General features: G+C 47.1%; 1 protein-coding gene across 18 annotated transcripts in view; it reads left to right on the top strand.

Moving 5' to 3' along the window:
* PSD3 (pleckstrin and Sec7 domain containing 3) overlaps positions 1 to 24,307 on the top strand; it is a 151,792-nt gene that overhangs the window by 21,409 nt on the left and 106,076 nt on the right. For 17 of the 18 annotated variants that reach the window (XM_040655813.2, XM_040655816.2, XM_040655815.2 and 14 more), the window contains 5 exons: positions 3,149 to 4,217; positions 5,444 to 5,830; positions 18,535 to 18,741; positions 18,846 to 18,926; positions 22,231 to 22,343. In XM_040655813.2, the coding sequence (XP_040511747.1) occupies positions 3,149 to 4,217; positions 5,444 to 5,830; positions 18,535 to 18,741; positions 18,846 to 18,926; positions 22,231 to 22,343 (1,857 nt within the window). Of the gene's footprint in view, positions 1 to 3,148; positions 4,218 to 5,443; positions 5,831 to 8,835; positions 8,937 to 18,534; positions 18,742 to 18,845; positions 18,927 to 22,230; positions 22,344 to 24,307 lie in introns of those variants that run through there. The other variant, XM_046905984.1, reaches the window with a different exon arrangement.

The raw sequence follows: 24,307 nt of genomic DNA, 5'->3' as shown, positions 1-24,307 counted from the left end.
TATGCCTGATTTAAGTCATGAATTCTTTCAGCCTCTAGTCACCAGAAAGGCTGCCAGTTGCTGTTAGATTATATTAGCCCGGTCTCCGTTTTCTATCCACTCGCCCCCGTGCTATTTTAGCCTTTTCTCTCTCCTTGTAATTTTGCTTTGTTGAAAGAAGCTGCTTTCAATGCAAAGTAGAAATCGGTGTTACCTGAGAATGTGTGTCCTTTCATTGTTTGTTTGGTGGTGGGTGTTTTTTTTTCCCTGCTCATCTTCAGTGCGGTCCTTAAATATTGTTGTTGCTTTTCTAGCCTTGTTTGTAATGCAGTCATATTGGGGGATGGGGTTAGACAGGATATGCCAGTAGCTGCAGCAAGACATGATGCTGTGGTGGTGGATGGGAATAAGGGAGGAGTTTCCCTTAAAGAGCTCAGGCTGCTCCAGATGCTGGCACCTGAAACAATGTGCTGAGCAGTGGGAAAGGCTTTGCTTCTTGCAGGAGCAGGTGGTGCTGGTGTCTACGTGGAGCAGAGACTGCAGCAATGTTGTGTGTGGCTTTACCTGATGCAGCGGGAACAGGCTGTTGCTTTGGTGCCACATATACATTTTTTCCATTCACATCTGAATGAGATAATGTTTCTCCAGCATGCTGTGAAAGCAAGAATCCCGTTTGCTTGTGGTCACACTTGCAGCTGCAGAAGTCTTGCCCAGAGCTTTGTTGCTGTAGACATCACTGTAGAAAATGCCTTAATTTTATACTGTGGAAGTGCTTCCCTCTTGTCCATGTGAAACACCTGCAGCTTGTGTGTCCATCGGAGAGACGTACTGTGCTCCCTCCCCGCGTGTCTCTGTGTGCCTGCATACACACCTGCCTGTTCTACGTGCCTGGCTTTTCCTGAGTGTACTGAGCTTGCTGGAGGGTAACATTTATTTGGGAGTAGGTTATGGAAAACGTTTAGGAGGAGAAGCAAACCAGAAACTTTCTTGGGACTGTTTACAGCTGTGTGCAGCGGCCACCAGCGATAGAAGAGGCATGCAGCAATGTGTTCAGCATTCACTGCTAGAAATAAGGCCACTTCTGTTTCCCTCCTCTCGGTTCAGAAGCTAAGATAACAATTAGCAGAGACGAGTCTGGCTGTTGGCATGAGCTGTGTGTGGTGCCTTGTTGGAGACTGGCCTTCAAAACGCATTGGCTGCATCTCAGCTCCATAGAGGTCTGGGAGGGAAATGATGCTGTGGGCTCATTTCAAGCGTGAGGAGCCTTTCGCTGACTTGAGGTTGAGCTAGTGCTGGTGCAAGTATGGAAGTACTGCCGCCACACAGCACTGTTCTTGTTCACGAGTCTTGTCCCGGCTGAAGCGTGTCCAAATGGTGACCTGGTTCCGGTGCCATAAAACATACAGGGAATGCATCCCCTGTGTGGTTGTGCAGCTGAAATTGTGTGCAGTGGGTGCTGTTTATCTGGAGCTCCCAGTGCCTTGGAAAACGCACTACACGTGGAAGTGCTCGTATTGGGGAAGGAGACATCACTGTCTTGTAACTCCTCCAGTGCATGCCCACATGTGAGCTGGAAACCCTGTGATGGAGCCAGGCTAACAGCGTGGTGTGGACAGAGCATCTCTGCTCTTCACAGTCGTGTGGGATCTTACTATTTGGTCTGAGGCTGCATGAGTCTTGCAGCAGAGGAGATCCTTACTTGGCCCAGGCACTGTCCTCAGTGGCAGCCGAGTCATCTTGATGAAATCTGACCCAATGAAGTTTTATTCTGGAGTGAATAAATCAAGGGTGCAGAGATACCAGAGAACCTACAGGGGAAGAAACTGTGTCTTGGCACAGTCTGAGTCTCGTCAGTTTGATCCAGTGCATGCTCACCTCATGCGCAGTATTAACCCTGTGGTTAGAGCTACTGTCTTGTTAGCTGCCAGGTATGGGCTGCTGCTTCTTATCTGTACAAACCACTGGCAGATACGTAGCCACACGTGTGTGATGCTGAAATCACATTAAATTATCCTCCCTTTTACCTTGAACTCAGCCTGTCATTAAACAGATACATGAGTTTCTACTCAGCAGCGGCTTGTGGCCAGGTTGGAGCGGCGGCAGCCATGTGTTTGTAGAACAGCACCCAGAGATACACCTCAAGCAGGGCAAAGCATCCAAATGCAAATGGATATCTGGTTTCAGAGCTGTCCCTCATAATGTTGTTCAGGCTAATGTTTGGATCTAGCCTCCTCGTTGTTTGGTTTAAAGCAATTTAAACTTCAGACCAGGCCTTTCTCTTAAGTTTACAGTGAACACAGCTGCAGCTGCTTTTTCTGAAAGCTCATCTCCTCCTCGGACCGTGATATCAGGTGGCCAGATAGGCATCAGCGTGCCATCCATGCTGATTCACCCATGCTCTGAGAACAGCTGGTTCTGCCTTACCCGAGAACAATAGGGGCCACTGGGTGCTCGGCTCCTTTGAAAATGCCACCATTGGTTTTCTCTCCCTCTTTGTTTACTACATTGGTTTGAGAAACAGCATGAGGGGGGAGTGCTAGCAGGCTTTTTGTGAATTTACACTGAATTTACTTTTTCAGAGAGAAAATTGGAGCTACTTGGTATGCATGCATTTCTGCAGCAGGACATTCAGTTACCTGAGTTGTTAAAGGAGGAGAGTAGTACTGACAGAAAGTTGAATTGCCATGTAATTTACATAATTGGTTTTGTAGTATTTATTGTGGGGTGTGGCTGATTGCCTTCCTTGTGTTTCTTCTTAACAAGCACAAATTACCTAAAAATATTTTTTAAGTAAAAGTGATGTGTATGACACATACTGTGGATGGATGTTGAACCTCTGAATATCTGCTTTCTTCAGCTTTTGCATTTGGCACGTGGCCTTAGATATTCATGGGCCACTGGGACCCTTTCTGAAGTGTAGCAGACATTTTTGGCATTCCTTCCTCAGCAGTACATGCTTCCAAAGTAGGGCTGCCCAAAAACTCCTATGTAAGAGGGACCAGTTGTGGATAACAGCAGTGTGAGCACGCAGAAGTGAGTTAAGCAGAATGGTATTTTCCCTGCAGGAGTGAACACAGTTGCTCTGTTATGAAAAGGCTGGGAGGGGAGGTTGGGCTTTTTGCTTATGCATATGGCAGGTAAATCCATGCTCTGTTTTCTTTTTTTGCAGGTAGTGGCCATGGAAGTAATACTTTGCTGCCCCACACCATCATCAATGAGTTTCCAGAGTACGGCACTATGGAGGCAAGTAGAGATGCACTGAGGACTTCATCGAAGAGCCAGGCAGAGCCTGTGACGTGCAGTCCAGAAGGACGGGACCGTCACCACATACCTGGCAGGCCTCCTCCCCAGTCTGTGGCTTCTGCAGATGAGCCTAGAGCTCAGGTTAAGGCAGCGCAGCTGCACACTGCAGAAGAAGGTTTGCAACCTGTGGGTAACTTGCCAGAGATTATGAAGATTTCTCGACAGCTAGAGGCAACAAAGGTACAAGAGAGAGCAAATACTTATCTTGATTCAGAGACGCACATGGAAAAAAAGAGTGTTCCTGGCTGCCAAAATGTGCAGACAGCCAGAGAACCAGTTGCAGCAGGCCAAGAAAAACCCTCAGACATGCCTCTTCCATCTGAGCGAACAGCTGAGGAAAAAATGCATTTGATCATAGAGAGAGATCTGGCTGCAATATGGACTGGTGAAAAGCAGTCCGAGTCCTTGCAGGCCACCAGTAATAAAGCTGAGGAGGTCCACACAGCAAAGGAGGCAAGCAGTCATAGACCATCTGTGACAAACCTGGAAGCAGCCAGCAGAGTGGAGGGGTGGGCGCAGTCTGAGGAGTTCTCAGCTTACAGTCAAGGCAAAATGCAAATGGGTCCTGAGAGGAGGCTCTCTAAAGAGGCAGCTATGAGCAAACATGTTGAATTTCAAGGGGTGGAGATTTTATGGCTGCAAAAAGCAGAGGACCAGAGCAGAAAGAAGCATTCGCTGCTGGAGACCACATCTGTGGAGAGGAAAACGTTCCCCAAAACATCTAGCCACTCTGTGCCACTGATGGTTGCCCCCAGCTTGGTCACCTTGCCAGACATTGCTAAGAGTGAGGTCTGGGAAGAGCCAAGGGTGGGTGCTGCCCATGGAGCTGCTCCTCTGGCACTGCTTGATGAAAGTGGGGAGGATGAAGTTTTTGTGAAGGACAAGAAGAACTGCAGCAAGGAGGAGACCACTGTGCTAGCAAGAGGCCATGGCAGGTGAGATGGTACCTGAGTGGTAGGGGGGGGGGGAGGATGAGTGTGTCTCCTTGCAAGCATGGGACTCACGTCTGCCCATTTGGGAGCTTCTGGTTTGCCATCAGCAACACTTTTTATTTGTCTTCTGCCTGCAGCATGGTGGAAACAGTATATTATTTAGTGTACAGTGGTGGTGTAGTAGTGTAGGTAGTAGTGTGTGGTGTGGTAGTGTACAGAGGTTGAGCTGAGCTCAGTCCACACCACGCTGCTGGAGGTGGAAATGAGTCTCAGATTTGGAAGTATGGAAGTGTCTCTTGCTATCTGCCTGGTAATGGTTGTGTGACGAAGAAACTGTGGCATGTATCAGTAGCATCCAGGCTTGGTATATCATTAAATTCAGGCACTGCATAGGTCTGTCTACATGCACCCTGCTAGATGTTTTGGTTTTGAGCCAAGCACATGGAAGAGTGGTGTGGGCCATTCTTTGTAAGGGTGTCCTGATTTGCTTACTCTTCCTTACTGACTGTGTCTGTGATAGAATGATGGGTGCCCCAGTGGCTGTGGGCCAGCCAGCATGCATCCCTGTGGGTCTCTGAGCACTTTGCTCTGGTTCGTGCTAGAGCCAGTCTGGTTTCAGCCCTGATGGCAGATGAGTACTGTGAACACTTGAAATCTGCCCCCAGGCCTCAGGCCCTTACTGCCACATGAATGCATCGAGTCTCATCATGAGATGTGTCAAAAGCTGCTGGATTGTCTCAAATGGGGGAAAGCCTGAAAAAATAACCAAAGTGATACTGTGTGAGCTGTGGTCCCACGGGATCCAGGCTGGGATCTTGTATTCTTCACAGTTTTGAGAGGCTTCCTCCAGCCCCACAAAGTGCCTACTTGGGCGTGTGGCTCTGGCCTGTGCAGCCTCCAGCATGGCCAGTGAGAATGGAACTAGCAGAGAGCCTGTGAACTTGTGAGTACAGAAACTGACTTTACCTTATGTTAGACTGTATATAGTGCTTCTCTCCTCCTGCCTCTTGCCCAGCAGATTGTATCCTTTCACATCCCCCAGACTGTAACAAAGCAGAGAGGGAGATAGTGCTGCCAGAAGTGGAGGCAGCATGAGCCGAGATGCCAGTGTGTTGTCCACTGAATGCTCTCCTGTACAAAGCACAGACCTTCCTTTTCTCAAAGGTGGAGAATGAGGAGGTCTTCTCAGTGGTCCAAACTGAAACAAGCTGTTTGTGATTGACTTCTAGGATCATGGAGGAGGGGGAAGCAGCCATGGGAGGATATGAGGATGTCCTTGGACAGAGGCAATCTGACGTCTCCACCGATCTGTACAGCTCACAGTTCGAAAACATCCTAGACAATGCCTCTTTATACTATAGCGCGGAGTCTTTGGAGACATTATACTCGGAGCCTGATAGCTACTTCAGTTTTGAGATGCCACTCACTCCAATGATCCAGCAGCGTATGAAGGAGGGCAGTCAGTTTTTGGAGCGGACTTCGGGACAGATGGATGTCTTTCAGCTTCCCCCTGATGGGGAAGTGAAGAGCTGCTGTGAAGGGATCACCAATGGCTTAAGGAACGTAAGCGAAACGCTCTTCAGAGGAGATGTCACAGAAGTTCCTCATTTGGGAAGGTAAAAATAGTGGATGTGTTTTCTGTGCTTAATTTTTCCTAATCCCTGTGTACTTCAGCAGACCGTCTCAGAGTGTAGTTAATGATTCTGCACACTGCATGCTTTGTACACTAAATGATTTCCAGTGTAACAGAGTGAGCTGCGGAACAGAAAAGAGCCATCCAAACCTGCTGTTTATTAGGACGTACAGATGTGCAAATTTTTTGTAGGTTTCTCTGTGATACCTGCAACAAGAAAAAAGATGAGTAGTATTGTAGCATCTCTGGGATATGTCACAGAGGAGTCAGCGACCCATACAGATGAACATTCTTGTTTTCACTTACACCTGAATTTGCCAGCAGCTATTTTAGGAAAAGTAAAAGCCTGTGTGCTGTGATGAGTTGTCCAAACGAACTCGTGATCTGGATGTTAAAGGTGTGTCTCTCTTTTCCTCTCTTGAGATCAGCAAGAGTTTTTCCAGTTAGTTACTTCTGTTGAGATGAGGCTTGGCTCCCACTTTGCCCTAGTAACTGCACTAGTTAGCTGATTTTCTTAACCAGTGCACTGGAAACTGACTGAGAGAGGAAGGAGTGGTGCAAAAACTTCGAAGATTCAGGCAAAGGGAGAGACAAGTAAGAAGAGAGTTATGAGGGAAGTAAACACTGGGCTAAGTAATCAGAAAATTCTGTATATTTATAGCAACTCACACCGTGAGAAACTTTCCTCATAAGGTGTTGTCAAAGAGAGATGGGGAGATGGACAGATCACAGCACAGGGGTACAGCCAAAAGCAGTGGAGAGGTGATAGATCTTGCAAGTGACAAAGGTGCCTTCAGTCTCTTTCTTCCAGACAGCACATTATGTTAGTAGCCCTTAGACTATTCCCTTAGATGGGACTGTGTAGTCTGAGCTTTCCCAGGCATTTGTAGCAGAAGGTCTTTTATGTGTTTAGACCTTTTGTGCAAGTGTAAGTTATTCATTGAGCAGAGGTGGTTTTGTCAGCTTCATAAGGAACTTCATAAGGAGCTTAGAGTCAGAAACTGAGGTCAGTCCTGACATTTGCAGCTCCTTCTTCCACTGAAACCTGTGATTGCCATAAGACTGGAGTAGTGGAAGACAAGCAGTGTGCACACTGATATGTTGCCCCATCATTGTTGCCCTAGGTGACCGTCACACTGAAAAGTATCCTCAGGTAAGGTTCATACTGGTTCATCAAGACTGCAGTTGTCACAAGGGTGAAGTTAGCTTAGGCAGAGCTTGGAAACGTGCTGATTGCCCACCTGGTTTGGATTTCATTAGGAATTAAGTTCATTTGAGTTTAAATTTACAGTGATAGAGAAATACTAACAGAAGCTTTTTAAAGAGCTTCTCTCCTTACTAAAAGACCAAAAATTTTCACAGAAGTGTGTTTGTGATCAAGCTGCTGTTGCAGTCTGCACAACTCTGCTAGGTACAAAGCCTGAGAGCTTGCTGTCTTATGGTGAGTATGGATAAAAGAGCGTAGCTGCAGCAGAGCAGCCAGCCACAGGTGTGCCCAAATGGGTAATCCTCCAGACAATAGCTTAATTAACCGCCTCCCACTATGATAGTCTAAAATTGTGCTGTATTATACCAGGGCACAGATGGCTGGTAAATCATGTATGCTGTAGTACTGAAGCCACGGAAGAACTGTGGTGTTGCGGCATGCTGTTGAGGAGTGGAGTTCGAGTGCTGAGGGTTGCATCGGGTTTATTTAGGTGAGCATCAAGATGGACCATCACTGTGATGCTCAGGTGAACCAGACACAGCTGACAAGCAAACATATTATTGCTAAGGGATTGCAGGATTGCACGTGTGATTGAATTGCCTGAAGCAACCTCATGACGTTCAGCAAACCCAAGTGCAAGGTCTTGTACCTGAGTTGTGATAGCATCCACTACGAGTACAAGCTGGGGGATGTAAGGATAGAGCACAGCCCTGCCGGAAAGGGCTTGGGCCTGCTGGTGGGTGGCAGCTGGATGTGAGCCAGCAGTGTCCCTTCGCAGCCCAGAAAGCTAACTGTATCCTGGGCTACATCAAAACCAGCATGGCCCAGCAGGGTGAGGGAGGTGATCTTGTGTGGCGAGACCTCACCTGGAGTACTTTATCCAGATGCGCAGTCCTCACTCAATACATGAGAGACGTGGACCTGTTGTAGCATATCCAGAGGAGGGCCACAGAAATGATCCGAGGGATGGAGCGCCTCTCCTACGAGAACAGGAGAGAGCGTGGTTGTGCTGCCCCATCCCGGTGGTTGTGCTGCCCCATCCCGGTGGTTGTGCTGCCCCATCCCGGTGGTTGTGCTGCCCCATCCCGGCCCGTGCCCGCCTGCAGTGCGGCGCGGAGCCGCCGGGTGTCCCCGCGCCCTGCGCCCGGCAGCGGGGTGAGCGAGGGGTGGGCGGGGGCTCCCGGGGGGGAGGCGGGCTGACAGAGCTCTGCTCTGCCCGCCCCTCCCCTTCTGCCGAAGCCGTGCTTCCAGCTGAGGGAAACAAAAACCGAAAGCGAAAACGCGGCAGCTCCCTGAGCGCGGATATTCCCGTGACATGTAGAGCGCGTGGGAAAGCGCGTAGGCGGAGTACGCTTCCCAGTACCTGCGTTTAGTTGGTGGGGGACGGGTCGTAAATCAGTGACAGTTCTCGGTTCCGCGTGGGAGGAGAGGGTGCATATGGAAACAGAGAGCTTTACGCCTGGAAATGGCACGCAGCGTCCCTGCTGCAAAAAGGGGGATCGGGGGCTCCTGGCGGCCGTGCTGCCTGGGAGCGGGGCCGGCCCACGGTGCCCGAGCGGCTCTCGGGAAGGACCGCGGGGCTGTGATGGCACGCGGACCCTAGGTGGCGTGAGGCTGTAATGCACAGCCCGCAGTGACCCCGCGTTCTGCTGAGCGAGCGGGAGGATAACATCCTTCCCAGCTCTTAGGAAATCACTGGCTCTGGGAGGGGTCAGCCCTGGTATGTGAAGGCCGGTCACATGCCTTCAGTACTGAAAAAAGAAAAAAAAAAAAAAAAGAAAAGAAAAAAGAAAGATTAAAGGCTTGCGGGCTGCTAGTTCCTATGGGCTCCTCTGCGTCCGGATACTTCATCCCTACCAGCTGCTGGCCATGGCTGAATGCAGTAAGTGTTTGCGCAAGCTGTGCAGGGCTGAGCGTGCTCCCCTGGCAGGGGCCCGTGGTGCTGTCCTGGGCTGCAGCTGTCCGGGGGAACCCGTGCAGCCCCGTACAGAAGGTTGGCTTGCTTTGAGAAGCAGTCCTTTCCCAGCGGAGCTTCTTCGCCCTTTGTGTCTGGCTCAGACATGGGGATCCTCAAGGAAGATGTGTGTGCAGTTTGTGTTCTTTTGGGAACTACTCCAGCTCCTGTCATTGTTGCGGGGTTTAATCTCTTTCTTAATTGTGTATGAGACGTTTCAATGGGGAAAAACTAATTTCTGCTCTTGAGATAGGCTTAAGTTTCCCCAGCTGACGGGGGCTGAACGGGGAGGAGGGAGAGCGTGCGTGGGGTTCTGGACCTGGCAATAGCCTTCATCTTATTAGAACATCATGGGGTCCTCACGCAGCACGCAGTGACAGTAACATTGCATTTGGATGGCGTTTGGTCCTCTTACCTATGAGCTATCCCTGCATCTGCATGCCAGGGTAGGGCAGTGCTCCTGCCTTGTGTCGGCATCACGCTGAGAAGGAAGAGGGGCTCAGGCTCACTGCCTGGGATTTACTCTTTCTCAGAGGCAATAAAGAAGAGTATTTTCAAGGTTCTACCCAGTCACTGAGCCTGAGTTTGTGTGGCCCAGGATAGGTGTAATCATTCATACTGAATCAGGGTGGGAGAAAGGTTACATATTTCTAAAGCAATAAGCTATAACTCGCTTTTCCCTCAGGTGTCTTTGCTGTGTATGCAGTGAGCAACTGAACACTGAGCTGTGTCTCAAAGCGAGCATTTCTCTCTCTGATGATCGCTGTATTTCTACTCTGCTTTCTGGCTTTACACAGAAAATTGGTTTCAATCTTTTTTTTTCTGCGTTCTTTGTAGCAGACTTTGCATTCCCTCTTCCCGTGCATACTGCTGTCAGAACAAAAAAGGAGAAGATCCAACTTCTGGCATTTATCTTCCTAAGTTGTCTTTGAAGGTGTGGTCTCTATTGGTAGGACATAGCCCAACATTTTTCCAAATCCAGGGAGAGAGCAGAAAAAAATGTGTATAGCAGCTCCAAATCCTGAAACATGCTAAATATTTGCCACCTGCTGCCACCTTCAAAGAACTGCTTTGAAGCTGCTCAGCAATTTTTGCACATCCTGTTTTGTTTTGTTTTTTTCTTCTCTAGCAATGCAAACACAATTTTAGTCTCATATGCATTCTTTTGTAATTCAAGGGGTGGTGGTGGGAAACAAACTCCCTAAAGCAATCTGCTGGTTCTTGGAACAGATGCAGAAGAATGCTGACTGTGGTTCCCAGTGATTGTCAGGTTACTCTTAATGGATTGGACCTCTCAAATTCTCATAGTAGTTCCCAGCTGTTTTCTTTCTTCTGCATGTGGGTCGTTTCCAGTGCTTTCTTCACTGGTGGTCCACTTACTCCTCCTCAGAGATAGTAAACTTTGTTGATAGGTGATGTCAGTTTTGAATCTGCTCTCCCATCTTATCAGATGCTATTTACACTTCTGGCTTTCAGTTTGCACTTTGTTTTTATTTTTCCAGTGGTGGCCTATGTTTGATTTTCAGTGTAAACGTGGGATGTGGGACTTGGATACTTAGTGGGTAACCTTTCTTCGTTCATTTTATTAGTCTATCCAGCTGCAGCGTGGTAGGACTTTTCTTCTTTGAATACTCACCTTATGACTTGACTGTGTCTTTTTGTTTAGCGTGAGATCTGCCTAAGATCCCCATGTCCCAAAATGGTGGCTGTGTTTTGGCCTTCATGCGTGAAATCACAATGACAGTGGGGGCCTAAGAGGGCTGGAGCTGTCAGGAGTTACTGCCACTCTTTATCCACTGCTTTGGACCGATGGAGAAGGATGTGGCGAATAAGAGCTGGTCCAGATTATCACTGGATGCTTGAATGCACGCTGCAGCCTAACGCTTTGGTTTGGTTTCTTCCTCGTCTTCATCTGGATGTGCGTTTAAGTGGTGTAGCTGGGAGCAGTTGCAACTTCCTCTCAAGCTGGTATCTTTTTGGTTGTGAGCTTGCTTATGAGCTGGCTCTGCTGTGATGAATGGGTAAGTCACGCTTCTCGCTGTGCCGGCTGCTGGCAGCACCTCACAGAAGTGGAGATCTCCATAACTGCCTTTTTCTGCCAGTTCTGCCTTGAAAGTGCCCGTTTAGAAAACCGAAGCTACTTCTCAAATCACTGCAATGACAGCAACAGCGGTTGCGGTTTCAGGAATTAGGAAATGAGCTCATCTTTTTTGTAAAGATAGAATGATGCAACTCTGTGGTGGAAGGGGCTGTTCTCTGGAAAGGGTTGAGGGGACTGAAGGAAGCAGAAGTCACTATTCAGCCTGCCTGTCAGCACATCCAGGCTGTTGTCTTTCTCAGGTGCCTTTTCAAAGGTGCAGAAACTGTGCTATGCTCACTGCTGTTATATTTTTTCTCAAAATTCAAGAATGCCTGGAATAAGGAGGATTTTTTTTGAGTTTTGCTCACTGTTGTTACAGGATAGTGAACGTATCTAATGTGTCTGCAGCCAGACAGCAAGTACACGCATACTGCAGTGCATTTTCTGTGCATGGCTGGCTGAATCCATTGGTTACTGAGGTGTGAGAAAGTGCAGTAGCCTGGCACAGACACACTAAGTCCAGGTGAAGACAATGTGGCACAGCCTCCAGGGGTAGGTTTCTTTGGAATCACAGAATCATAGAATCATTAAGGTTGGAAAAGACCTCTAAGATCACCGTGTCCAACCGTCAGCACATCCCCACCAACCACATCCCTCAGTGCCACATCCACACGGTTCTTGAACGCCTCCAGGGACAGTGACTCCACCACCTCCCTGGGCAGCCCGTGCCACTGCAGCACCACTCTTTTGGAGAACTTTTTCCTCATATCCAACCTGAACCTCCCTGGGTGCAACTGCAGGTCCTATCGCTGTTACCTGGGAGAAGAGGCTGACCCCCATCTCACCACAGTCTCCTTTCAGGGAGTTTAGAGAGTGATAGGGTTTCTCCTTAGCCTCCACCAGACTAACAATCCCAGCTCCCTCAGCTGCTCCCCCTATAAGACTTATGCTCCAGACTCCTCACAGCTTCATTGCCCTTCTCTGAAGAAGCTCCAGGGTCTCGATGTCTTTCCTGTAGTAGAGGGGCCCAACAATGTACGCAGTGCTCAAGGTGTGGCCTCACCAGTGCTAAGGCCTCACCAGAATATAGAGGGATGATCAGCTCCCTGCTTCTGCTGGCTGCACTATTTCTGATACAAGGCAGGATGTCCTCAGCCTTCTTGGCCACCTGAGCATGCTGTTGGCTCTCAGCCCTGCACTGGGGCTCTTCTGAAGCTGGTGTTAGTGTTTTGGCAACTAGGGATTTGCCCCTTTGTCACATTAGAAGTGTTAAGCCACTTGTCACCGTAATGTCCCCTTGGGGTGGGTGCTTTGGTGTCCCGTGGTGAGGTTCTCAGCACACAGTGCGGGTTTGCCCTGCTCCGGTTGACCCACTGCTTGTGGTACAAGTTCAGTGAGACTTTGTAAAAGTACATCCAGCTCCTAAACAAACTGTTGTTTTAGGCGAAAAGGGCTGCTGACTCCTCGCCTCTTCAGTTCCCAGCCTCCTCCAAAAGGAGAACAAACAAAACAAATATCCAGGAGCTGACAGAGACAAAAAAAAAGAAAAACACGGGTGGAGGGGAACGCGGAGCAGCTGATCAGTTCACTGAACAAAGCACTCTGTATAAAGCTGTCAGCGACTCCACTAAGCTGGCATGTGTTGGCATATCTCCATTAAAGTCAAAGCCATGTGGGTCAGGAAGCCTCCGTTCAGCCAAGCCCAGGCACCTGCCAGCCTGAGCCGGTGCCGAGTGCAGGCTGCTGCCATATCCATTGTTCACCTCTGGCTGTCCATCAAGCCTCAAGGTACTGTAGGTTCCTTTCCTCTGGCTGTCCGTCAAGCCTCAAGGTACTGTGGGTTCCTTTTCTCCTGCTTCGATGTGGCTGTTGGGGTGGGGGGCAGGCAGAGCGGGTGGCAGCACCTGAAAAGAATGGGGGCCGTAGTACACTTTGCTGTCTCTACTATAGCAATGTAAGGAGCCTGAAGCTGTAAGGAAAACAAACCTGGAGGATTTTTAGCAAAACACTTGTAGTTGGGTGGCAGTGAGCCAGCATAATAAAGGACAAGCTGTCTCCTGAAGCGATTGTAATCCTGTCCCTGTGCAGTGGGACTTTGTGTCCTAGTGCTGCAATCCGGTAACGGCAGCATTTGCAATGCAACCCTACCAGAACTGGCATGTTCTGAACATTTTAGCAGTTAGCTCTGCACTTAGGATCGGCAGGAATTCTTTTAATCAAAGAAAAAGGCATCTGATCATAGGGAGCAGAGGTCATTTTTAAGCAATGCCATTCATTTCAGAGCTGGAAAGTGACTTTGCATATATGTTCACTGATAGCCAGTAACGGTCTGTAGGATTTATCTGTTTTGTCTCCACCCTTTCTGACATGAAGCAGCTTGAGTACCTCTTCACAGCTCCTTGCTGTCTCAGGTCCGTGCAGTCCGTGCTTCCTCCATGTGTGCTCGTGGACACCCCCTGAACTGAGCAGCAGCAAGGTGCAGCTGCACCAGTCCTCAAAGAGTGATCTACTTCAAAGCATGCCTTTGAAGAGAACTCTTTCGTAGGACTTCAAAGCTGATTAAACAGTTCAGAGTGAAATTGCACAATGAGTCATCTACCAGAAAAAAAGCATTATTTTTTTTTTATAACCTCCTGTGGTCTTTTTTTTGGAAGAGCCCTAGAACTGGAGGTGACTGGTAAATCATTGCTTGACATGGTTTTGTGCTCGCTTCTGGCTCTGGAGAACCTGGTTCAGAGCAGCTCTCAGCCTGTCCTTTGCAACAGGAACCAAGTCGTCATGCCCTCGTGCAGCCAGGGTTTCATTTCTGTCTGAGGCTAGGGTTCTCCCTTCAGGACCAACCTGTTAAAGCACTTCAGCTCCTTCAAAACAGTTCAGCCACTGCCACAGATTGTTCCTCATCTGCTCTGAAGCATGGAAGCATGGAAGCGTATTGCTGGCTGAGTATGAGCATTCCTCTGGAAGGTTGCGGGGCAGGGGTTCATTCCCTTTCTCACACAGCCTAGCTGGGCTCAGCAATCCATGCTGTTGTCAATGACTCCTGTGTTTCTGATGTCTGTGCTGCTCTGCAAGGTGAGACCTGCCATGGGGGCTGTTTGGGAACCAAAAGGCTTGGGGTGAAGGCATTTCAAACAACGAGCAGTGTAGTGTACAGCGTTACCAGCCCTGGTTTTGCTCCCTGGCAGATGCTGCGTTCCTACTGCAGACAGCATTTGTTCTGGCCCTGGCTTCAGTGAGCCAGAACTCTTCTCCACCCTTCCTTATTTTTAATAATTGCTGTGTTTTTGCTCTGATAGACTTTGGCAAATGCCTGACTTAGCCTGCTTTGAAGCAGAGCCGATACTAAAGGCATGCATGTTTGTTTGAGAGAAAAAATGTGTTATGAACCCCTTGCTCCTTCCCTCCTCCTCCTTTCTGTCCAAAAAACCCCAGTTAGGTCGAGCCCTGAGCATCTTCTGGCTGGTGGCTGTGTTGGCTGCTCTGTTTGATGTCTGAGCAGGAGCTCTTTACCCATAATGCAGAATGCTAACGTGCTTTTCTCTGGGACAAAACTGAGAATTAGTTCCCCACAGGTTTGCTGAAAATTTAAGAGCATCCCAAGGTCTGATGTGCCTTACACTGCAGCTACTCACGTTGAGTAGCTGGGAGATAGAAACTGAGATGCAGCGTGCTGTAGCTGTTCACCATCTCTCTTCAGTGTCGCTGTGGAGAGTCTGAATTTTGCAAACAACATCAAGAAGAAAAAAATAAAAGTTAGTACAGAAGATTCTTAAACGGGTCAAATGTGTCAAGTGCTGAGCACAAAGAGATACCTTGGTGTTAGGAGATAAATCCCCATGCAGCTGGTCAGTAAGGGAGTAAGTAAAGAAAACACTATGAAATGTTTCAGATCCTTCCTGGCTGTTGAGGCGTGCTATGAGAAAGAAGCTTTGCAGATGTTGCTGTCTGCATGTTTGATCTGTGAGTATGGAGGGGTGGTTGCTGTTGTTAGACAGCACTGAATTTACTGCAGCGGCTTGTTGAATCGCTGTAATTTCTGCTGGAAGTAGTGGCCCAGGGTATGTGCGTGCTCAGCTAAGAATGTAAGAATGCTTTGGCAGAAGTGGTAGGGAGGATGGGTCATTGCTGGGGACAAAAAGGAGATCTAAGGACCTGGTTTCAAGCCAGAGCTCATGCAATGTGAGGCTGAAGAGGTTTGTTTTTCTGTAGCTTCTGTTTCCTGATAGAAGAGATTAATACAAGAGTCTCTGGATGAAGATCAGCAGCTGCTGCTGTGAAGGCAATTGCCAGTGGTACTGTTGCAGTTTGGCCCTGAATACAGGATTAAGTGAAATATAATTTACTACGTTTTCAGCCTACTTTTGTCAGTGAAAGTTTCTCATTTTTATATGACAAAGAGTAAAGCTGCATGAGAAATCCGTGTCCAGTCATGCTCTCTGTTCACAGCCCTTTCTTAGCTCTATTTAGCTAGTAATGCTGCTGTGGACTTTGGATGTGTAGAAGCTGCAGATCATAGAAGACAGGCCTGTCTGCAACATGGGTCACTTCTGGCCTCTGGTTTAAGTCCTTTATAAGCACTTTGTAGAAGGAAGCTGATGTCAATATCTGCATTTGGCAATGAGGGACAGATGGAAAGAGTACACCTGCAGAACCTGGAGGTGCTAGGAGATATCAGCCCTTCCTCTGAGTAGCACCTTTCAGGCCTTGTTAAATCGACCTGTCCAGGAGGAACATGGAAATGACAGGTTGCAGTAGCCATGCTGTGAACATGAGGTGTTTGTATGCCTAAGCCTTTGTTGGCACAAGCAGTGTCTACTCACTGGGTAGGAAACTTGAGAATTGAAGTGTCTTTCCAATTTCCCAGAAGACGAGGCTTACAGACAACCTGTGTTACCTATTTGACCACCTTCTTGTATTTATTAATTAAGCAGCAAGTTACTTAATTGCCAGAATGGCGGAAGGAAGCCGTGATCTGATTATGTGTACCTGGACTCTCAGCAAGGATGAAGAGTTTAAACTGGGGAAGCTGGACGATGAGGTTTCTGTGCAGCTCTGTCAGCTTCTTGCTGAGCTTTCCTGCTCTGCATCCGAGTGGCAGGCCGGAGAGGCAGAACAGAAGCCTGCAGCTCCTGCACGGTTCATTCCGTTAAGTGGCAGACACTGGCACTTCCTCTCTTTCTAAACTTCTGGAGGTTTGTGGTAATGTTGACTCTTGCGGTGCACTGCTTCCTAGCAGAGTGCAGATGTTCCTTGTCAGCTCTGGCCATCTTTCAAAGCTATAAATACTGCCTTTAGTAAAGAGTGGTGGTGAAACAGGGCTGTGATTTATGAACGAGGTTACACGAGTTGGCCTGGCTTTTGAAGTAGCGTCAGTGTGTGGAAGGCACCGTGGGTGTCTTAGCTCACCTGGTTATCTTTTGCTGTCTTTAGTCTTTATCTTTAAGTGTTAGAAATGGGTGTTTTGAACCTGTTGTAGCAGGTGCACACCAAAGCATAAGGTATTGCTTTGGCCACATGTCAGAGGAGTTGGGAATTCGCTTTCTTCACAAGATTGGAGTAGACCAAATTTAGCTAATTTAGTTATTTGCAAGGGAATTTCAGATGTTGGCTAGCCCTCTGTTGAAGAGGGCTAAGGAGGTATCTCCCGAAACAACAGTGTGAGGAAGGTCTTTTTTGTTTGCATTCCGAGGTGGCTTGTAGGCAGTGTTCTGAACGCTGCGTTTTCAATGTTAATCCCATGATAGACCGCTGAGAATGAAGCCCTTTTATTTACACTTATTATGTACACTTAAATAAACGCATATTTGTAAGAACAAGAGGATGTCTGTTTTCCCCAGATGTTTGGTTGAAATTGAAAAAAAAAAAAAAGAAAGAAAAAAGGGGGGAGAAAAAAAAAAAAGAAGTTGTAGTGAAGGTGTATTTGATTCTTCCATTTGGTGTTGCTCTGTAGGTAGCGCTTCTTCCTCCAGTAGCACAGCACACCTCCCTCACTTAAACCATATATGAAAACAGAGGTAGGGCACAAGTGATGATATGTGTTGAAGGAGGTGTGCAGTACAGCAAATATTTTTGTTCTTAGTTCATGCTGCGTGAAAATCTCATCACTGGAGGGCTAATAAATGACTAGCAGGCCTTCCAGTAAATTGGTAGGTAAGTGCTGCTGGAGTGATCACTTGTGCTGACTGTGGCTTGTCAAGCCTGAAGATTGCAGAGGCACATGAAGCTCTGGCATGTCAAAGTGTTGTGTTTAAAATCTTCTTTAACTCATTCCACTCATATCTGCCCTGCACATGGCCTCTGCTGATCACTCATTAGCTCCCTGTAAACTAAGGTTTAGTGAAAAGAATTTCTGTATAGTACTTAAAAAAAAAAAAAAATAGAAATGCTGTCACACACATGGAACTGAGATTGTGCATGAATTTTCACACAAGTATCCAGGAAAAGCTTTTACAGACTTTAAAAAAAAAAAGCTTTTTCCATGTGCAGAGAGATGTATGTGGGGGTACGCTTTCTTATGTGGAAGGTTTTTGCCTCTTTGAGGGGAGAAGCAATACACAGCCTAGCCAGAACTTTCCTCCGGTAGTAGAAGTGGGAGGAATCTATAAATGTGTGATTTATGTAAGGTGCTCTGGCACTGCTGAACATGCTGAACATCCTGACTCCGAGCAGCTGATGAGGGAAATCACTGCTGCCGCGAGGGAATAGGAGGAAAGCGAGTAGCTCTCCGGGCTGGCCCAGTGGTTTGTGTCTCTCTCCAGTTCTCCACGCCAAGCTCCTCACTGCAAGTCCTGCTGCCGTCACTGGTGGAGCCTCCCAGTGGGATGCCTTCTGTGTGTGGGCTGCATGGATGCTTCTAAGACTTCTGGGGAGGTTATTTGGGGAGTAGCATTGTTTCCAGGACAACTGGGGAAGAATGAGGAAGGGACTTCTCCCTAGTCAGCATGGAGCTGCTGAACACCCTAGCTGGCTGCATTTTCCTTTGAAAAGTGGCTAATGGCTCACTGATACAGTGGCCCCTTTACACTGTTCTCAAACACATTGGGTACCTGCTGCTTGCAGATGACTGGGTTAAAAAATACTGATTCAAGAAGTAAATGAGAAGTCATTATTGTCAGTGCAGCTGTGGGTTGACTGTATCAGATAGCTGTCTGTGCAGCGAGCAGGTTGTGGACACGGCATATTCAAAAGGTGAGTGTGGAGCACAGTGTGTTTCTGGGATGGAAAACCCATATTTGGGTCTCCGTGTTTAACTCTGTTATCCTCTGATGACGGTTAAATAAACGTCCCTGTTCTACACAACTTCTTCAATTAACTGGTACTTGCTCTATCACATAATGCCACTTTTGTACTATTAATTACCTTCTATTCTAAGAGGAATTAAATCCTTCTCAAAACAGTGTGTTGTCGTCTTACTTTTTTTCTTTCCACATTTTTTGTATCTGATAGCAATGCAGGACTACAGAATATGGTGTTAGATTCCAGTGCTGCCATGGGGAGCAATAAACTTCAGGAGAAAGATGCTGCTGGAGCCCTTGGCCATGATCTCAGCAATGGCAACAGCAGCAATTTGGAAGCAGCCAGGCACCTAGCTGAACGCCTCTACCATCTGGACAGATTCAAGCGCTCTGATGTGGCAAAGCATTTGGGTAAAAAGTACGTGCTGATGTGAGGACATGTGCCCTGTTGTTTGTGTTACTGATTTGGGGGAGTTCACTCTTGAATGACTAACCTTTCTTTTTTTCTTTCTTTGTTAAAAGCAATGAATTCAGCAAGCTTGTGGCCGAAGAATACCTTAAGTTTTTTGATTTCACAGGCATGACGCTGGACTTCTCACTCAGGTATATGTCCCTTTGCAAACCTGATGCTCTAATGACAGTGCTGTGTGCTGTGCTGTCCTGATTGAATAGTGGGAGTTTTGGATGGTAAAGAGAGGGAACTGACATATTCTGGGATGGAGCATTTCTCTCCTGTTTGGCTTGGTGTGCCACCATTGTAGCACTATTGGAGCAGTGGCATTTCCCGGAGTGGGAGATCTGTGGGTGGGCCTGCTTAGATATGATCCTTGACACAGAGGATAGGGAGAAAAATGACAGATCAGTAAATAGGAGGAATGCCAGGTGCAGCTGAGGAATGAAGGTGTTGCTCATGCTGAGCTGCATGGTGCTCACTGACTTTTTCACTGATGCCTTTTGGAGCTTGCTCTGCTCGGCTGCACAGTGCAGAGCAGGGGCCAGGATTTCACATGGCTCAGCAGCCCTCTTCTTGCGTCCCTCTGAGGCACCTAAAAATATGCAGAACGGCAAAAGCTTCTGCATTGAAAATGCCTGTGAGAGTTTGGTTGCTGCCAGTGTGGGTGTTTGGAAACCTATCCTTCAAGTTTTGTTTCTTTTTGCACTGGAATTAGGCCTCAAATGTTTGTTTTCAGTATTTTTTCTTAGGAGGCATTGTACCAAATTTTTGTAGCAGTGGCCTGTTGGCACAGTTGGTGGATAGTTAAATGCTGACAGAAAAAGGAGGGGGATTTGAAGTGAGTTTCAATCATCTGACTTGGGTTACTCTAAAGGGTTATTATTTTTCACTAGCCGTACAAACCCCGGAAGGCTGTGGGTTTTGTCAGTCCCCTTGCAAGTAATTTCCAGGAGGTCAGCTGCCAGCAACTGCATCTGAGCCATGCCCCTGTCTGCAGGGTAGAAAACAGCACTCAAGTCCTGCACACTAATGGCAGTGGGAACACACCTGCAGAAGGGTTAACAGAGTGCTGTATGCTCCAAGGAGCTGAGCACCAGCCCTGTGCAGGGTGGAGGATGCTGGCTCCTTGTTCTGGGTGTTAGGTGCCCTGAGGCGTGATTCTAAATATACCCATCTTTTAAATTGTGAAATCCAACACCTAATTATTTTGCAGCACATTTTTAGGCGGTCTCTTCTCCCTGTGGATCTCCGGTTAATATTAATAGTTGTGACCTTCTCTAAAATATGCTCTCTCTGGCATGATGCTTAGACACTCAAAGAACTTGAGCCAAACTGCAGAGGCTGTCAGGCACCTAAGAGCATAGAACAGTCTGAAGTCAAAGGATCAGCTTGAACCCCAGTGGTATGCTGTCCCACATATACAGGAGTGAGGAGTAGCTGTGCCATTACTGCTGGCTTGCTTGTGAGCCATGGTTTGTTAAACCATGGTGATGTATTGGCGCACCACAACCACAGCCCGTGGCTGCAGCCCAGACCCACATTACCTCCAGACTGTATGAAGCTGCTGTATAGTGTGTAACACAGTTGATGGAGAGTCTAGGATATAATGACAGTCATTCATTTCCCAGCTCTGTTTCCACACTCTATCTGCACATCACCTTGCGTCACTCATGCATCTTTCTTATTTAACAAGTGTTGTTCCACTATTTGCCAATCCAAGGGGTCTTTCAGGTGGGTAAATGTCCTGAAGACAAGGAGAGGCTTGTAGGTCTCTGGTGACAAGCATGAGTAGGGGCTATTGCTGGAGAGAGCCCGAGCTGGAAGAGCTGGGACAGCTAGTTGTCAAAATGTCCCACTGGGGCATGTAATAGGGTTGGATGAGAAACCCTGCAGAGACTCAGTTGTATGTACTTGTGAATTTAGTTATTTGCAATATACTGCATGTGAAATGAAGTTATTACCAGGCAGATCACACTCTGTATGGGTGTGAGATCACTGCAAGTATGGTCTGTCTCTGACCTGACATCAAAGAAAAGCAATTAATAGTTATTCTTTCAGGCCAGATAGACTTTCAGTGCTTCAGCAACATATTCCCCACTTCTCAGATCTGGTGCTCATTTCGGTCCTATGAGACATTTAAAATTTGTCTGTTAGGCACTCATTTTGTATGCCTTCGTGCTTCAGACCCAGAAGGTCTATGTTTCCAGTCTTTTCTTAGAAGCATCTTGACAAATGAGTATAGGCTGATAGCACTGAGGTGATCTCTTGGCTGCAGATGTGGGGATTTGGGCAAGAGCAGAAGTTAAAAGAAAAGGCTCCGGGGAGACCTCATTGTGGCCTCCAGTATTTGAAGGGAGCATATAAACAGGAGGGGCAATGGCTGTTTACCAGGGTGGATAGTGATAGGACAAGGGGGAATGGTTTTAAACTAAGACAGGGGAGGTGTAGGTTAGATATTAGGAGGAAGTTTTTCACTCAGAGGGTGGTGACACACTGGAACAGGTTGCCCAATGAGGTTGTGGCTGCCCCATCCGTAGAGGCATTCACGGCCAGGCTGGATGTGGCTCTGGGCAGCCTGGTCTGGTAGTTGGAGACCCTGCCCATGGCAGGGGGGTTGAAACTCGATGATCATTGTGGTCCTTTTCAACCCAGGCCATTCTGTGATTCTATGATTCTTCATGAGAGTTGGCTGCAAAAGGCTAGCTTTTCTAGCAGGAGCAATAGTGGAGTTGGTAAGAGGCAGATGAAGATGTCCCCTCTCTTTGCACAGGCTGTGCCTATGTATGTATCTGCCCTCTGCCCAGGACTGTCAGGAGCAGTAGCAGGGCAGGTTTTGCTCTTTCTGCTATTGAAGCACAAGAGGAGAAATTTCTGTCCTCTTTCCAACATTTTCTGCAGGGCACATGGCCACACTGCCCTTCTGCAAGGTGACTGTTGGATCATGGCTGCTGTGTTACATGGCTCACCAGAAAGAGGATTTCACATTCAGTCCCAACTCCAAATCCATAGTGCATGTGCCTCACTTCACTGCCTGGATTAGTTCCTCTGATTTTGATGTAAATAACGATGGCTGTAAAGTTAAAAGATGCAGGCGAAAAGGGCAGAGAACATCCAGGATGTATGTTGTACGTGACCTGTTCTAGTGTCTTCCCTGAAGAAATGAAAAACACTAAAAATTAAGAAAAACTAGTCCAGTTATTAAATTTGCTTGCTAGCTGGTATATTCCATGGTTAAGACCAGTGGTAGTTTAACTCCTGGTTCATGTACTGTGATGTTGCAATTAACTGTGCATGTGTTGATAGTCTGTTTTTCTAGACAGGCTTCTTGGAGCCAGCTGTTGGGCATGTGCTTATGTATTTCTTAAGCTGTATAGCTACATATGCTTCCCCCCTGTCTGAGGGGGATAAAAGGATTTATGATTTTAATTTCTCCTTTCTGTGCAATTCTTTTAGGAGTTTCTTTAAAGCCTTTTCACTTATTGGTGAAACTCAGGAACGAGAGAGAGTTTTAATCCACTTTTCCAGCAGATACTATCAGTGTAACCCAAACACCATTTCTTCTAAAGGTAACTTCGCTTTTTATAAGAAGATGTTTAGTCTCCCTCTGTCCTCACCTTATTTGTATGGTTGCATGTGTGGTGATGTATAATTGCTGTGCCATGCTTTAGAAATTGCCTGTTGTAGGCCTGGAAACCCTTCACATTGTCCACATATAATCGTGTGAAAAGGTCTTTAGGCACCCTCAGTGTAAATTCTTAGTTTTAGCATCTCCAGATTTAAATATCTGCAGTTCTGTTGTTCAGTCTCACTGATTCTGAGTGTGTGTGCACTCTAGCTGCAGTAAATGAGAATACCGCCTTAGCTGGAAGCGATGCAGTTCACTTTTCATACACCATTCAGTGCTTGTCTGTTCTCACACAGTGATGCTGCAAATGCCCATTCTTGCCAGTTACGGGGGTGAATTTTGGGTGCAGTAGACCCTGGCATGTTTTCATCTTTACTAACATCAGTCAGAATGCTGCCTCCTTGCCAGTGTTTTCAGTCATTTTGGAAACTGATGTGAGAAACAAGCACACAGATGAAACTCAAGAAAGTTGGCATTCAGAAGGAGGGCAGACTGTCAGCTGGCGTGGCTCCTACATTCAGCCAGCCACACCAGCAGAGGAATGTGACTGTAATTCCAGTGCTGGCTGATCACACACTGAGAAAGCTGAGAAAGGAAGGAGGGTGAAAAAGAAGTACGCATAGGCTGAACTGTGCCTTTGGTTCCCTAGTGTAGGTAAGGAGGAGCTGCTGCATTTGGAAAAACTGTCTTGTTTACTTACCCCTTGTTTTGTGGTTAACCCCTGCAACAGTGAGATGGTATTTGCCCTCACTGTGTCTCTTTGGCTTCACTGATTTGCCTATCAGAGAGGAGAATAGGTAGCAATAAGACGTGATCTGCTCCCATACTATCTCTGTCTTCTTTCTTACGCCTTTCTTATTTTAAGACAGGACAGGCAGTAAGTAAGAACAGGCGTGTCATTTACAGATTAAAACAATGATTTGTGTTTTAATGTCGCTGCCTTACTCTAGTCCAAGTTTCAGAAAGTACATTTCCAGTTCACAGCTTGGACAAGCATCTGGATCAAAGTGAGTCCTGTAGACTTTGCGTAGGATTTTAATTTTGATGCTGGATTTCCACTGTCAGTAGTCAAGTGGTGCACTGCAGAAATGTGGCGTTTGTTTCCTTCAGTGGAAATCCAGGATTGCATTTGCTTTTCTCTTTTCCCCTTTCCCTTCTTAATCCTCTGAATATATTTGTGATTTGGAATTGGGAAGGCACGCTGCTGTGGAGAAATGCATAGACCTGAACAGAGGCACCACAGTCTCAGATTGAAGCTGCTTCAGACTTACCACTGTTAGTGATGATAATAGTACTTCTTTCATTCCATGCTCTGATAGAATTCTGCCACATTGGTTGGGCACTAGGCCCTGTACAAACATGGTAAGAAAACATAGTACTTGCCTTGAGGGATGTCTTTTTGTAATGGCCTTAGGCCTGTGATCACACAGTCTTACTGACTTCTAAGATATGTATATCCCCATCCACCATTTCTCTTCTTTCACAACACAGGGGAATCTGTACATGATTTGGCTACAAGAGATTTTACTTGCAGCTCACTACAGGGTGACTTTGCTTTATAAATGATCATTTTTCTCACCTCTGTGAGAGAAGGGAGGCTGACATCTGGTGTTTATAAACAAGAGAATGGAGAAGTTATTTTTCCTAGTATAATCAATGTTTGGAAACTGAATTTAAGTGTTTGGAGATTGAATTTAAAAGAAATGCCTGGAAAATGAGGAACATGAGAGTGGTGATCCTTACTGACTTTCCAAGGTCTACCGGAGTGACTCTGGGGGTGCAGTCAGGAATACAACGTGTCTTTTTGATGCCTTGTGGAGGACCTGTGCTACATGCAGGACCTCCTTAGACATTGCTGGAGTATTCACTACCCAACACAAAGTCTAGACAGTGAAATTATCTGGC

This window comes from Gallus gallus, chromosome Z (assembly GCF_016699485.2).
Source record: "Gallus gallus isolate bGalGal1 chromosome Z, bGalGal1.mat.broiler.GRCg7b, whole genome shotgun sequence".
NCBI lineage: Eukaryota > Metazoa > Chordata > Aves > Galliformes > Phasianidae > Gallus > Gallus gallus.
Note: the sequence above shows the minus strand (reverse complement) of the source record. Positions and strands in the feature narration are given on the sequence as shown.